Source organism: Phragmites australis, chromosome 21 (genome assembly GCF_958298935.1).
Source record: "Phragmites australis chromosome 21, lpPhrAust1.1, whole genome shotgun sequence".
NCBI lineage: Eukaryota > Viridiplantae > Streptophyta > Magnoliopsida > Poales > Poaceae > Phragmites > Phragmites australis.
The window spans coordinates 13576912-13591612 of NC_084941.1; the positions used below are offsets into that span (position 1 = coordinate 13576912).

At 43.8% G+C, this 14701-nt stretch overlaps 1 protein-coding gene across 4 annotated transcripts in view; it reads right to left on the reverse strand.

Annotated features, from left to right (window-relative positions):
• Nucleotides 1–4284: 4284 nt before the first annotated feature.
• Nucleotides 4285–14701, reverse strand: part of LOC133903854 (replication factor A protein 1-like) — a 28102-nt gene continuing 17685 nt past the window's right edge. For 2 of the 4 annotated variants that reach the window (XM_062345324.1, XM_062345323.1), the window contains exon 8: nt 11346–11466. In XM_062345324.1, coding sequence (XP_062201308.1) covers nt 11367–11466 — 100 coding nt within the window. In that variant the 3' untranslated portion in view covers nt 11346–11366. Of the gene's footprint in view, nt 10798–10893; nt 10977–11081; nt 11155–11243; nt 11300–11345; nt 11467–14701 lie in introns of those variants that run through there. The other 2 variants (XM_062345325.1, XM_062345326.1) reach the window with 2 other exon arrangements.

Genomic DNA, 14701 nt, shown 5'->3' on the forward strand with positions numbered 1-14701 from the left:
ATTAACCATGACTCATCAACGGCGACAAGGGCATGACTCATCAACGGCGACAAGGAACAGTCATACAAAAGCTAGTAAACTCTAATATGGGATTCCAATTTAGACAAGCATGCAATGAAGGAATAAATAGCTACACATGTATCCTAAAATAGGAGCAAGATGTTCAAGGACACTTGCCTTCAGCTGAAGGTTGCTCAAAGTCTTCAAAAGCTCAATCTTGCAGATTCCCGAATTGATCACCTCCTAAACGACACACCGGAAAAGCACAAAAGGGAAACTACTAAGAACAGTACACCAAACGGTACCAAAACTCGGTAAAACCCTATAAAGATACTACATATCACTACAAACATTTGAGCGTGAAAATCACCCAAATCGGAGGTACAAGCAAAAAATTATAAGCTTTTGAAGTTCCAGGGGCTTACCTGTAAATTCTACTTGATTTCCGAGAATAAACACGATTTGTTTTTATACTAAAAATATTATTTATGATGTCATCAATCAAAACAGGATTATTTTCCAATTGAAAAATGCGTGGAAAAGGTTCATGGGCTCATGGACCACAGCCTGGAGGCTAGTCCATGGATCTACGGTGGACCAATTAAAAAGATTGAAGGGGTATGTAATCTCGGCCGTTGCATGAAGATTAGATGGCGCAAAGGCGAAGGGGGCGGACCAAGAGGCGCTGGACATGCTCGACAGTCTGCCGACGGTGGTGGGTAGCTGGAGCCTCAATGGAGATACACGAAAACACGCATCCGACGACGAACCATGACGGGGAGAGGCACAAAAGAGAGAGGGGGACACGCGGAATCTCACTGCGAGCTTCTCGAAGGTGGAGAGGGGCTGTGGAAGGCTGGCGATGGAGAGGGGCGGTCGAAGGAGCTCAGACACAGTGAGGAGTGCGCTCCGGCGGTAAAGATAGGAAGAGGAGTGGCGGGATGAGCTTCCGGCGACCCTGCAACACCAAAGAGGGGAGAATCGGGGTCAATGGCGGCTCGGACATGGAGAAACGGTACGGCGATGGAGCTCACCGGCATTCGAAAAGAAGATGGCGCCAAGGACAACTCCGAGAGGGAAAGGGGTGGGAGCGATTGGATTTGGTGCGAAACCTTGCCACGGAGACAATGAGCGGCTTATATAGGCATGAACATGAGCGGAACGGCCGGGGCTCAGCGTTGAAAGGGTGGCAACCATGGCCATAATGGCGTCGATTTTTCCATGTTGCTTGAGCTATAGAGAGGGGATAAAGAGGGGGAAACAGGTGGGAAGGCTTGATGGGGAGTTAAGGCGTTGATCCCGGCCATTTTGAGGAGAGGAGAGGGCGCGTGAAGGCACGAGATTTGAACGGGCGGTGTGAGCTCGGGCGGCAGGAGGAAGAAGGCAGCCAGCCTCGAGCGGCTCGGTGCGGGCCCACACGCAGAGTGACCGAGGAGGGAGGGGGCGGCTCGGGCGCAAGGCAAGGCCGGCTCAGGCAGGCGCAGGGCAATGCAGGCCCGAGGCCCAACGGCAGAGGGAGGCGGCCCACGTGGGAAAAGGGGAAAAAGAGAGAGGGGAAGGAAGGAAATTGAGCTGGGGAAGGGGAAAATTGGCCCGGGAGCACTTTTACTATTTTGAAAAGCTTTTCTTTTAAGATTTTGAACCAAATTAAAAAGGAGTTTAAACGAGCGCTTTCTAGCAAATTTTTGCAAACATTTATTATGCATAAAACCCTATGCAACTATTGCAGCATCAATGCATCAAACTAAAATATAACCTATGGAAAATTTAAATTTAGAAATAAATTTCTCTCTAAATTGAACAAAAATTCTACAACACCTATTTAATTCTAGCAAATTTTAAACTATTGCAAAAATTAAAAATTTAGGGTGTTACATTGTACACGCTGGATGATCCAGCGCTTAGGAAAACTTCACGCCAGAGCATTTAGCTAAGAAGCAAAAGTTAAAGTACATGTCGGATGATCTGGTTATGAAATGAAGAGAATGTCGAACTACTTCTTGCAAAGAGATTGCAAGAAATGTACACACCAGATGGTCCGACGAGGGAGTGAAGTGAATGATGGAGTTTTTCTTGCAGAGAGGTTGCAAACTAGCTCTAATGGACTTGTACCCGCCGGATGGTTCGACGTTCAAAGGGATGAATGCCAAATGCTTCGCCGGAGCATTTCTTGTAGAGAGGTTGCAAGATGGCTAATCCAGAGAAGAAGTACATGCCGGATGGTCCGGTGCTCAGAAGATGTGAACACGGATCATCTGGCATTCACGATTTTTCTAAGATGTGCTTTGACTAAGGATTTTGAGTTTGTACTAATCTATAATTGACTTGGAGATATGTGTGTGTGCTTGTCTCGTATTATGCAAGTGATGGATGCAACTTGGCGACCGATGGTGGGATGATCGGGACTAAGCGGAGTGCTTGGTGCCAGACGGTTGAGGAGGCTGGGTGGAATCAAGGGTAATCCTAGCTGTACATGTGGAGGTCAAGCAAAGTGTGTGAAGATGGATGAAGATGACGTATTGACAAAGTCAAGTGAAGGGGATGCTGGTGCAGCTCGAGAGATCGGGAGTGGGAGAGACTTGTTGACGGTCAACATCACAATATGAAATACACGTGTTGACATCAGGATGCTTGATTAAGGTGTAAGCAAGTGGCAGGGAGTCACGCTTTGAGAAGTGTGCAAGGCTGTTTCGTGATTTGACCTTAAAACCGTGGAAGGAAGGGTTGCATGTAGCATCATCGCAAAGCTTGTGTCAAGGCGAAGCTAAGTTATGAAGAAGCTATGGATGTTTGATGGACGGAGGGAAAAATGGATTAAAATACCCGGTGGTAGGTAGGAGGCCAGAGGGGTATTTTGGGAATAAGGAAGCTTAAGGGCTAAGCAACCTCTCTAGGCCTATAAATAGAGGTGCAGGCCTGTGCGAGAGGCTTGAGCCAGACACTTGAGTTTGTATGCTAGGGTTTTAGAGGAAAGGAGAGAGGAGAGCTTAGCCTTTGTAATATGTAAGAGTTTTTTGTGAAGAAAATACCTTGTAATCTGCCATAAAAAGGGTTGACCTTTGCAAGAAATTAAATGCATAATTCCTCTGATGCTTGTGATCTCCTTCTAGTTTTCTTCTATTGTCTCCCTTGCTTTGTTGTAAGTTATTTTTTATTTTTGTTTGTATTTTTTGTTTTGGTTGATGAGCTGAGATTTTCCCACCTTAGGAAGTTGTTCTCCTTGTTGGCAGAGGCATAAATTCACATATAGACGTATAAAGTGGGTCTTGAACTCCCTTTCCTCTAAATCATCAACTCGAAAAAACTCTTCTTCTGGTGATCTTTTATTTGGAGCAAAGGTTTTGTTCTTCAAGTTGCTATCTTTCTGTGGCAATGACTTGTGGGATATGTGCCAATGAAAACTAGAGTTTATTTACACCCATGAGAGCCATACTTTGAGTTTTTTTTAGCAACTAGTGTCTCTTCAGTTTTTTCTTTCGCTTTGTTTTAAGGTTGTTGGGTGACCAGAATAAGATAAGACCATCAAAGAAATTTGTAAGGCACATATTCACCCCTCCCCCTCTAGTCGCCATTTTTGCTCCTACAGATTGAAAGAAGCATTGTACTCTTTCTCCCTTTATGAGTTTTTACCAAAAGTTTTCTCAAATGAGGTTTTAAATGAGGCAATGTGTGCACTATAAGAATGGTGTATATGTTTCTCTTTTTTTTCTACTGGGCTTTTGGATGAAGCAGTGTTGTGAAACTGGCCCCACAGGAGGGGAGATCGGCTCATCCAAGAAGGCCGCCGGTTGTATGGTGTGTAGGGGTGAGGCCCACCTAGGCTCCCGTCCTCTGTGTCCTATTCGGTGTTGGCTCTTTATCAAACTTGTCCTTTAAGCGGGGGGGGGGGGGGGCTTCATTCACCCCTTTTATATATGTAAGGAGTTCCCCCATTGTATAACAAGAATAACGGAAGGAGAAAAGAGAAGAGTAAAGAAGAGAGTTCTACCCTTTATCCTTTGTCCTTGTGCTTTTTATTGGGTATGTGCTTGTGCTTTGTTTATTGGGAAAGACACAGAGGGAAAGGTCCTAACCACTCGCAATGTGAATTACAATATATTGTACAATCTCTTTGTTTGTCTTGATAATCATAATTATGTTAGTTCAAGGCCTGTTGACTGTAGCTGATGTTTATCTGACAGATTCTTTGTAAGCTTACGAAAGACCACGTAGAGATGTTCCATGATCCATTTAAACGCTGTGATAAGTAACATATGTTAGCATTACGAAACAAGAAAGAATGAGTAACAATGCCAGGGCAATGAATGAATAGTTCTACTAAGCCTTTGTCAAAAAAGTTTTCACAATAAATTACTCCTACCTAATATAAATTGTGAAAGTCATAGTTTTGTTCCTCCGCAAGGGATCCCATAAGTGAGCTTCTAAGCCTACTTTCTCCTTTCAGTAATCTTCAGCATCGTGATTAAGCTGCTCCTTTGCGCCAACTACAAAGCAATGTGTGATATTCCCATGGACCAGCCCAAACAGAATTCAAGGCAGAAACCTGGGTATTTCCATGGGTAGAGATGCTAGGGAAATAGAAGTCTCCATAAAATCCCTCAGGAACATGGAATTCGATAGACTAAAAGTGACTCCTAGAACTTCGAGAAAATGCAGAACAACTGACTTAGAAAAAGAGGCGACAGATTACAGTAGTGATCAATCAGATTATGAACCATGTGGTAACCTTCTAACCCACTTGGTGAATGATGTTACTGAGGTCAACATAGACGGGTGGTGCTTGGAAGCAGAATCTGCAATCTAAGGCAACCCCTTAGATATCCAAGTCGAACACCAAGAAAAAAAAGGTCCTGTTGGTAAATCAACTCAAAGTCAAAAAAATAAAACAAAACAAATGTTTTAACATGAGAGGCATCTTTTGGAATAGCATAGGTCTTAGGGGCTTGATTAAGATTCATCTTATCACAGATTATGTTCATGAATATAAATTGAGCTTCCTTGTCCTTTCGGAAATGGGGAAACATGATGTTGATATGGTATTCCTTAACCGCCTTTCTAGAAGCATGGAATTCATGTGGCATTGTCTACCCCCATAGGGCAGATCCAATGGTATTTTACTAGGGGCCAATTTTGACTTGTTCGAGGTCCTGAATATCTTTGATGCGGAATTCTTTGTCAAATTCCATCTTCGGAATAAGTCTTATCATTTGGAATCTGATGACAATCTATGGACTAGTCCAAATAGAATTCAAGGCAGACTTCCTTGCAGAACTCTCAAACATGTGTCACAATGATGAGTACCCCACACTATTGGGGATTACTTCAATATGCTGAGGTTTTCCCAACAAAAAACAATGATAGATTCCACAACATTTGGAATTTGCTATTTAATGTTTTCATTGACAGCTTAGACCTAAAGGAAATTCACATATCATGTCGTCAATTCACCTGGGCCAACAACAATCAAAACCCTACCTTTGAAAAACTTGATCAGGTATTAATGACCATGGAATGGAAAGCTAAATTTTCGTTGGCTTCAATTTACGCCCTAGAACAAACAGGATCTCAGATCATGCACCCCTTCTCTTAGATACTGGCATTATACAAGGCTAGATATATGATCCTCCTTCATATTTGAGTTAGGGTGGCTCAATCGGGAAGGGTTTAAAGAACAAGTGTGGATGGTGTGGAATAGTTCCTAAAAAGGATAAACTCCAATCCAAAGATGAAATAACAAACTCAACTCTTTGAGACGAAACCTTAGTGGTTGGGCAGAGAATACCACTAGAACATACAAAATCCAAACGAAAAATTTACTAAAATTCATTAATGAGTTAGATGAAGTGGTTGAGCTACGAGGGCTAACCGACTTCGAGATTGAACTAAAGAATCAATCGAACGAATAGCTAGCCTAACTCTTCGGAGAGGAGTTGAAGTGATATCAACAAGCCAAATCCAAACATATTCAATGTGGAGCTAACAAAACAAAATACTTCCATATGTGGGCAAATGGCAAACACAGAAAACATCGCATCTTTTGTCTTGATCAAGACTAAGGTACAATTGAGGGGGAGGATCAACAAAAGGCATAGATCACAAAATACTATAAAAGTCTTTTTAGTCCACTAGATGATAATCTCTTCATGATGTTAGAATCACAAAGAGATCACATTCCACATGTGTCTGGTGTCGAAAACAACTTCCTCACAGCTCCTTTTCTAGAAAAGAAAGTTCATGAGGCAGTGTTCCAAATGGAACATAATAAAGCACTCGGACCTGATAGTTTCCTGGCTAAATTCTACCTAGTTTTCTAGGATGTCATTAAGTATGACCTCATGACGCTATTCCATGAACTACATTCTGGAAGATTACCACTACACAGCTATTACCGAAACCAAAGAGGCAAACAGAATTCAACAATAGAGACCAACTTGTTTGTTGAACGTTATCTTTAAAATATTCACATAATTCAACCAACCACATGAATAGTTTGGTAGATGAGATAATCTAACCCACTCAAACAGCTTTTATGCGGAGAAGGAATATATTGGAAGGAATTGTCATTCTACGTAAAACAATCCATGAACTTCATCATAAAAAGTTGAACAGTGTTATCTTCAAAATTAACTTCGAAAAGGCGTATGATAAGAACAAATGGTCTTTCCTCTTATAGACTCTCCGGATGAAAGGTTTTCTCCTCAGTGGTGTTCCTAGGTGGAGAATTTTATCTCGGGAGGTAGTGTAGCTATAAAGGTTGATGATGACATTGGTCTTTTCTTTCAGACAAAGAAAGGAGTTTGTCAGGGAGATCCTCTCTCCCCTTTTTGTTTAACGTTGTGGCAGACATGTTAGCAGTCTTAATTGAAAGAGCTAAATCTGATGGCCAAATCAGCAAAGTTGTTTTGCATCTCATTGATGGTGGACTCTCCATTCTTCAATATACGGACGACACAATCCTTTTTATGGAACATGATTTGGAGAATGCTAAGAACATGAAGCTTTTGTTCTCTTCCTTTGAGGAAATGTTTGGCCTAAAGATCAACTTCCATAAAAGTGAGTTGTTTTGTTTCAAAGAAGCTTGAGATGATGTAGAGCAATATACTCAGCTTTTCGGCGGTGAGATAGGTGAACTCACACTACGATACCTAGGTATCCCAATCCACTATCGAAAGCTGAGAAATGCAGACTGGGAAGGAGTAGAATAATGGTTTGCTAAGAGACTAAGTTGTTGGGAAGGCAAGCATCTGTCATCAGGTGATAGGCTTGTTCTTCTTAACTCAGTTCTCTCCAGCTTGCCCATGTACATGATGTCTTTCTTCCAAATTCCACGAGGTGTCCTTCGAAGAGTCAACTACTTTCGATCAAGATTCTACTGGCAAAGTGATGGTTACAAAAAGAAGTATTGACTAGTGAAATAGAGGATTCTCTACCAGCCTAAAGATCAGGGTGATGTAAAGACCTCAAAGTTCATAATATTTCTCTCCTTTGTAAATGGTTATTTAAACTTCTAAACAAAGATGGAATGTGGTAGGACTTAATAAGAAATAAGTAGATGGGGTCTAAAACTTTATCTCAGGTCTAATGGAAACTACAGAATTCACATTTTTGGGCAAAATTGTTGAAGGTGAAGCGCTATTTACTCCGCTCTGGCACTTCCACCATCAAAGACAGTACACAAACTAGTTTCAGGGAGGACACATGGTTGGGGAATTCTCCACTTTGTGACCAATATCCTAGCTTGTTCGCCATAGTGAGACATAAGCAGGAAACCATTGCCCAAGTTTTACAACCATCTCCACCGAATGTTTCATTTCGACAAAACCTGGTCGGCCCAAAGTTGTTAGCTTGGAATGATCTTCTTGCAAGGCTAAACAACATTAACACAGGAGTGGGACAAATTCAACTAGAATCTGAACCAGAATGGTCAATTCCTCCCAAATATAAATAAACAGTTGTGAAAACTGAAACTGCTATCTAAAAGTAAAATATTCCTATGGTACCTCTGTCAAGGAATACTGCTAACAAATGATAATTTAATATAGAGAAAGCGGCAATGTAGTCAGAAGTGTTACTTTTTATCATAAAAACAAGACAATTAGGCACCTTTTCTCTGATTATTGATTCACTCGTTTCGTATGGTTTATTGTCCAGGTCACTTCAAACCTTTACCCGTCCCGTAGCGTAACTCATATGATAGGAAACTAGCTATGAGGCCTTAGTAAACAATTGAAAGCTCATATACTGGTGGCAATGATGGCATTATGTTGGTCACTTTGGCTATGCAAAAAGGATTTTGTTTTTGATAAGAGGAAAATCTCTTCTCCTTTACAGTTTATCTATACATGTATGCATTGGATCCGTACTTGATTTGTGCTTCTGTAGCTAGAAGCTCGAGAGGTGGATTTTGCGGCATGTACGTGATTGAAGCAGGTGGTCAGGAGTCTTTTTACCCTGTATGGATGGGATTTTGGACTTTAAATTTTGAACCCTCCACCTTACTTTCCCTCTTCTGTTATTTGTTTTATTTAGCATATCTACTTTGTTGCACTTGGTTTTCTTTATTTTTGTATTTTGGGCTATGTGCATCCTAATCATATAAAAGTTGGGGAATAAACTTATGTGTGATTGTATTATCTTAATATAATAATTAGAGTCAATAAAACTTCCTTTATCAAAAAAATTGAAGTGTATGCCATTTCTCCAGCGTGGGTATCAAGTATAGACACTAGTGGCTTGCGCACACCCCTGTGCGCGGAGAGCTTTCGATATGTGTTGAGAGTTCATGTTACGCTAAGGTTGTCTGGTTTTGTCTTAAAAGGAATGTGTAAGTGTTATGGTGTACATGTTTGAACATCTAGGAGCAACAAGGTCTTTTAATAGGTAAAGTATATAAAGCATAATATGGAGTCTATATAGCGTACTCAAATGAATCATGTTCAAGCATCATAGAAGTAAATCAGACATTAGAAGCATCTTAGGTGATGTTGATAGAATGTTAAAGGAGTGATGCAAATATTATAATTTTTTCCACCTGTTCAACAAGAAGGTTTTGGAGCATCAGTCGGGTGTCTATATAATATAGGTAGACACTAAGCGATTAGTTAAAAGAGGGAAATGGAAAGAGTTGGTATGTTTTATACAACCATTATTCTACATTTTTTTATCTAGGTAAAAAGAAAAGGAGTGTTATGTCAAAAAAAAAAGGATTAAAATGTTAAGATACAGAAATTGTACTTTACAAGAGTAATGTAGGTTGTACTTAATTTAGCGGACAAAATGCATATGGTAGTTACTAAGAGGACTTTGATATTTTACATTTATATATCTATTTGTGCATCTGTATTGATTTCCATTGTACAATATGATAAGAAATAAGACAGTAGATGTGACAACAGTGTGATATCTGAGCATGCAAAAGTAAGTGTTGTGAGGTGGTCTGATATGGTAAATTGTTGTATGCAAGCATCATGGAAAGCAAAAATCTAAGAATTATTGTTCGAAATATATTGGTAGAATAGTAAAGCGAATCAAAGTGGGTTGTGCTTTTTTGTCCAACAGTTGAATTGAAGTGATGCATTTAGTAGTGTCTTATATCCGAATCTAGAGGTAAAAAAAAGGTCACAACAAGGATGTAGGATGCAGTTAACTAAGGGAACATAATGCATGTGGCACTTATTAGGGGCAAATTTATTATCATGAAATGTGATAAGGGAGGGAGGGTTAAGATGTTGGAATACAGAAATTGTGCTTCATAAGAACAATGTAGGATGTACTCAATCAGGCCAATAGAATGCATTCGATAGTTAGCAAAAGGATTTTGAGATCTATATATATACACATCAATTTGTGCATTTGTATTGACTTCCATCACGCAATATGATAAGAAATAAGGCATCATATTTAAAACCGATGTGACATCTGAGTATGTGAAAGTAAGTATTGTGGCATAGTCTGATGGTGGAAATAGTTATATGCAAGCATCATGGAAAGTAAAAAAAACATGGGGATTAATGTTCGAAATATATTGGTTTACTGTTAGAGTGAACCAAAGTGAATTATGCTTTTTTGTCCAATAGTTGAATCAAACTGGTGTATCAAGTAATGCATCATGTTAGAATGCAGGGGTAAAAAAGAAAAACAATAATGGTAAAGGTAATGATATTGTGACACAGGAAGTATACTTGACTACAATGATGTAGGATATACTTAAATAAGGAAATAGAATGCATGCAACAGTTATTAATAGGAAATTTGTTATGTGTACATATATACATAAAGTTGTGTATGCGTATCGAGTTTGATGATGCGACATCATGAGAAATAAGTTATCATATCTAAGGTCAGTGTGGTACCTGAGCATGTGAAGATGAGCGTTCTGTTGTGATCTGATAGAGAAAATTGCTATATGCAAGCATCATGGATATGTCTATAGATGATATGATATACTTTCAGCAGGCGTATGCAGGTCAGCTATATTGAGCATCCTAGATAGTATTGTTGGTTTGTAATTATATACACTGATTAGTGTACCAGAGGAGGATTAGTGGCAATATCATCTCCTGGGGATCACGGGCTAAGAGCTTGAGGAACCAAGGTCCAAAAGTAAGTCCAAAAGGGAGGAAAAAAGAAATAGAATAAATGTGAAAGAGCAGGTTCCTTCATGCGGCAATTGCAAAGATTGTGTGTAGAGAAGCGGTATGTGAGTGAAAGTGACCTTCATTGGTTGGTTTTTTGTGTGTGAGTAGCTTTGAATTTAGGCACCTTTGTGGAGCTAGATGTGATCTGCTGGGAAATAGCCTGCGTGGATTTAAAATGATGCAAGAATGCTGTTACTAATGTCAATTATAAAAGGCAACATGTAAATTTTGGGATAGGAGGAGTTTCATTTTGGACCTTTGGCCTATCAGGTGAAGCAATGGGTCAGATGTTCCTCTGAGATTCTCTTCCTTGCTCTTTTTTTTAGCATCTTTGTCCTCCTAGACAAGTAGGGAAATGTATGAGTAAAAGTGGATTAGTAGGATCTGTTTATGATGGTGAAAATGCATGAAGGATTGGGTATTGAAGTGATGAAAGTATGCTTGCCTTTCCAGAATCTGTTGTATCTTCAAATATCCCTTTTCGAGCAGTTGGATGTTTAGACAAATCATTAGCATCCTTGTGTGTTATATATATAAAGACTCAATATACTATTTCATAGAGTGATGAGGATATTGACTTCATGTGTACTGCTTGTGGTCACTTACAGGAGCTCAGATTTCTTTAGAGGTGATTCATCATGTTCCAGCGTAAGGGGAGGGGTCTGCAATATAACTTCAATGTATCATTATTATATCATGGTAAAGAAGCATTGTATGTTTTATGTGTAACTAAATGGTTGATAAGAAAGAGTGCGATGTTACATTATCTGGTGGTACATTTTTTGTGGCTGCTTTCTGAATTTCTGACCGTGAGGAAGATGTTGTGCTCCTGAATCCAGATGAAAGAGTAGCATCGGGTAGAGTAGAATGAGGATTGGTGCTATAGTTGTCTGGCTAAAGCATTGGTTGGGCTGGGAGATTGCTGGTTCCTTGGGTTGATTGAGTCTTATATGTGGAAGTGCATGTTGTCTTCCATAAGAAGTGATATGTTTTTTGGGGATTATAGTAGCTCTGATCTTTTATGGCAATTGCAAAGGTGAATTTTAATGATACTATAGCTGCAATGTTGGGGGTGTGTCATTTGCAAATCTTGCTGATCTTAGGACCTCCTGGACTGGTTTACCAACAATCCGGCGAGCAACTTCGCAAAAGCTATCATTTCAGCTTCGGCGGTTCCATCACTCCCAATGAAGGATAGTTTGTACCAATAGAAATGGAATTGCACGGTGCACAAATCAATGTAAATTTAGTTTAATGAAAAGGAAAAGAGAATGGTCCATACTTGAAGTGGTAGCCAGTGCAGGAGCACGTGTTGCATCTATAACAATTGCCATTCGGTATGCAGGCTCTACTGCACCTGTTACATGATGGGAACCACCATGGCGTGTTCAATATTAGGCGTGTGATAGTAACGGTACAGCGGCATCCAGCTTCCGTCGGTGAATCAGGAACCAGGGGTCCCTGAATCCCGAGGCCAGGCCAGCAATCCGCCACGTGGCACCCTCCCGCGGAGGTCATCTCCGCGAGGTAAAAAAGACTAAGTCCCAGGAAAGGGTGCTCGGGGCCACAGTCAGTAGTCCCCGAGTACCCAGGTTCCCCGATGATCTGCGAAGGCCAAGCAACCGGGAAGAAAGTGCTCGGGAGATGAACAGTGACCGCCGAGCACCCAAGTCCCCCGACGACCAGGAGAACCGAGTACCGGGAGGGGTGTGCCCGGCGCTGCGAGTAGTGGCCCCCCGGGCACCCAAGTACCCCGAGGACCCAACGAAGGTAGTTCCGGGAGAGAGTGCTCGGGGCTGCGAGCAGCGGCCCTCGAGCACTCGGTTCCCCGAGGATCCGTACAGTCAAGCCCGGGAGAGAGTGCTCGGGCCATGAACAGTGGCCCCTGAGCACTCGATTACCCGAGGACCAAGAGAGGGCGTTTTCAGGAGAGAGTGCCGGGGGAGGTAAACAGTGACCCCCGAGCACTCGGTTCCCCGACGACCCAGGAAGCCCCCCGTCAGTGGCCCCCACAGGGGTCCAGCGATGAGGTGTCAGCCAGTGAAAGGCCCGATGCCGCATTTAAGAGCGCGCGTGGCCTGTTGCCTCCAACTGCTCCCACCACACTCGGTGTCAGTTCCTGCCATCCTCTGGCAGAAGGGCGTGGGGACATTTAATGCACAGGTCCCATCCCGTGTCATCCGGCACGCCTCAGGATAGAATCGCGAGGCCCGAGGCGTTCCGTCTGCCGCGCTACTGTGGCAGGCGAACAAGACCGGGCGAGCACGCCAGGCCGCTCTGTGGCTGCCCGGTGGGCCCTCTCCGCGGCGCCCGTTGCCAGCGCCATCATGACGACTGAAGACCGGGCGCGGGGTGCATTTTCAACCCCCGTCACTTCGCACAGAGGCCATGATGACGCCATTTCCATTTATGGCGCCTTGGAACTTGTGCCCTTCCTTTCGGGGCACGCTACCACCAGCGGGTATTTAAAGTGGCCGGCAGGCACGGACAAAGGGAGTCCAAGACGAACTCTTTCAGAGGTTCGGAGATCGAAGAACACCTTCGTACGAGCATAGAGACCACTGAAGAACAAGGAGCCCGAAGCTCTAGGATAGACAAACATTCTTGTAACTAGCACATTCCTGAGAGACATTCTCAGGGCATTTATAGCATCCACACAAGAGTAGGGTGTTACGCGCAGTGCGGCCCGAACCTGTCTAAAAATCCCCCCAGCGCATTTACTCTTTTCTGCATCAGATCATTCCATCCCACCTGCCATCGCATTTACATCCATTTATTTCTCCGGCAAACATATTCAGAATCATCTCCCCAGCCGAATCTCTAAAAAGGGGTCCCTCAGGATCCCTGCGACAGGAGTTAACCCTCCGACAGCTGGCGCGCCAGGTAGGGGGGTTGCATCCCTGAATTTGTTTGTTTGTTTTCTCCTGCAGAAAAAAATGGCAGGTGGCCATCGCCTCCAGCGCGCCGGCTCCAGCTCCAGTGCGGAAATGGAGCCCCTCGCTCAGGAGGCCCCAATCGCTGCTGCTTCCCAGCAGCAGCCGCGGTCCGCACGCACGGCGTTCCCCTCTCAGGGGGACCATGTCGCTGGGCCCAACAGGGCCGCCGTCGCCGTTGCTGGTGCACCATCCAACCCTCAGCAGTGGCCGAAACTCCTGCCGCCAGATCCACATCTGGACAGCGCCGGGCGCCGTTGCGGCGTAGGCTCGCCTTTGGCAAGGCCAGTCCCGGGAGCACGCTGCTTGCGGCGCAAGCTCTCCTCAGGCACCCGCCAGTCCAGGATACCAAGACAAGATATCCCCAAGCCCAGAAGCTACTCTACGCCATGCTTGTTGCTTCCCGGAAGCTGCGCCACTACTTCCAGGCGCACAAGGTCTCGGTGGTTACCACATACCCACTGGGGCCCATCCTCCAGAACCGAGAAGGCACCGGGGGCGTCATCAAGTGGGCGGTGGAGCTGGCGGAGTTCGACCTGCACTTTGTCAGCCGCCAGGCGATCAAAAGCCAGGCGCTCTCTGACTTCGTGGCAGAGTGGACACCCATCCCCGAGATCGACCAAGAAGAGATTTCCGCATATCCCGGGCACGATGTGCCCGGGTACTGGATTATGCACTTCAACGGTTCCCTCACGCTGAAAGGCGCGGAGGCCGGAGTGGTTCTCAGCTCCCCAACGGGTGAAGAACTCCGGTACGTCGTGCAGCTGTAGTTCCGAGCAACCAACAACATGGCGGAATATGTGGGCCTCGGGATTCATCGCCTCCTGGTCAAGGGAGACTCCCAGCTAGTGGTCAACCAGGTGTCGAAGGAATACCAGTGCACGGATCCTCAAATGGCGGCGTACGTGGCGGAAGTCAGGAAGCTGGAGAGGCACTTCGACGGCCTGGAGCTGCGGTACATCTCTCGCCGCGACAACGCTCTGGCCGATGACCTTTCTCGCCTGGCCTCTTCCCGTGCGCGTGTCCCTGCCAGAGTCTTTGAAGAAAGACTCACACGGCCTTCCGTCCTACCTGCCGAACAGGACGAAGGGGAAACCTCGAGCCTAGTTCAGGGGACCCCGGCGGTGCCCT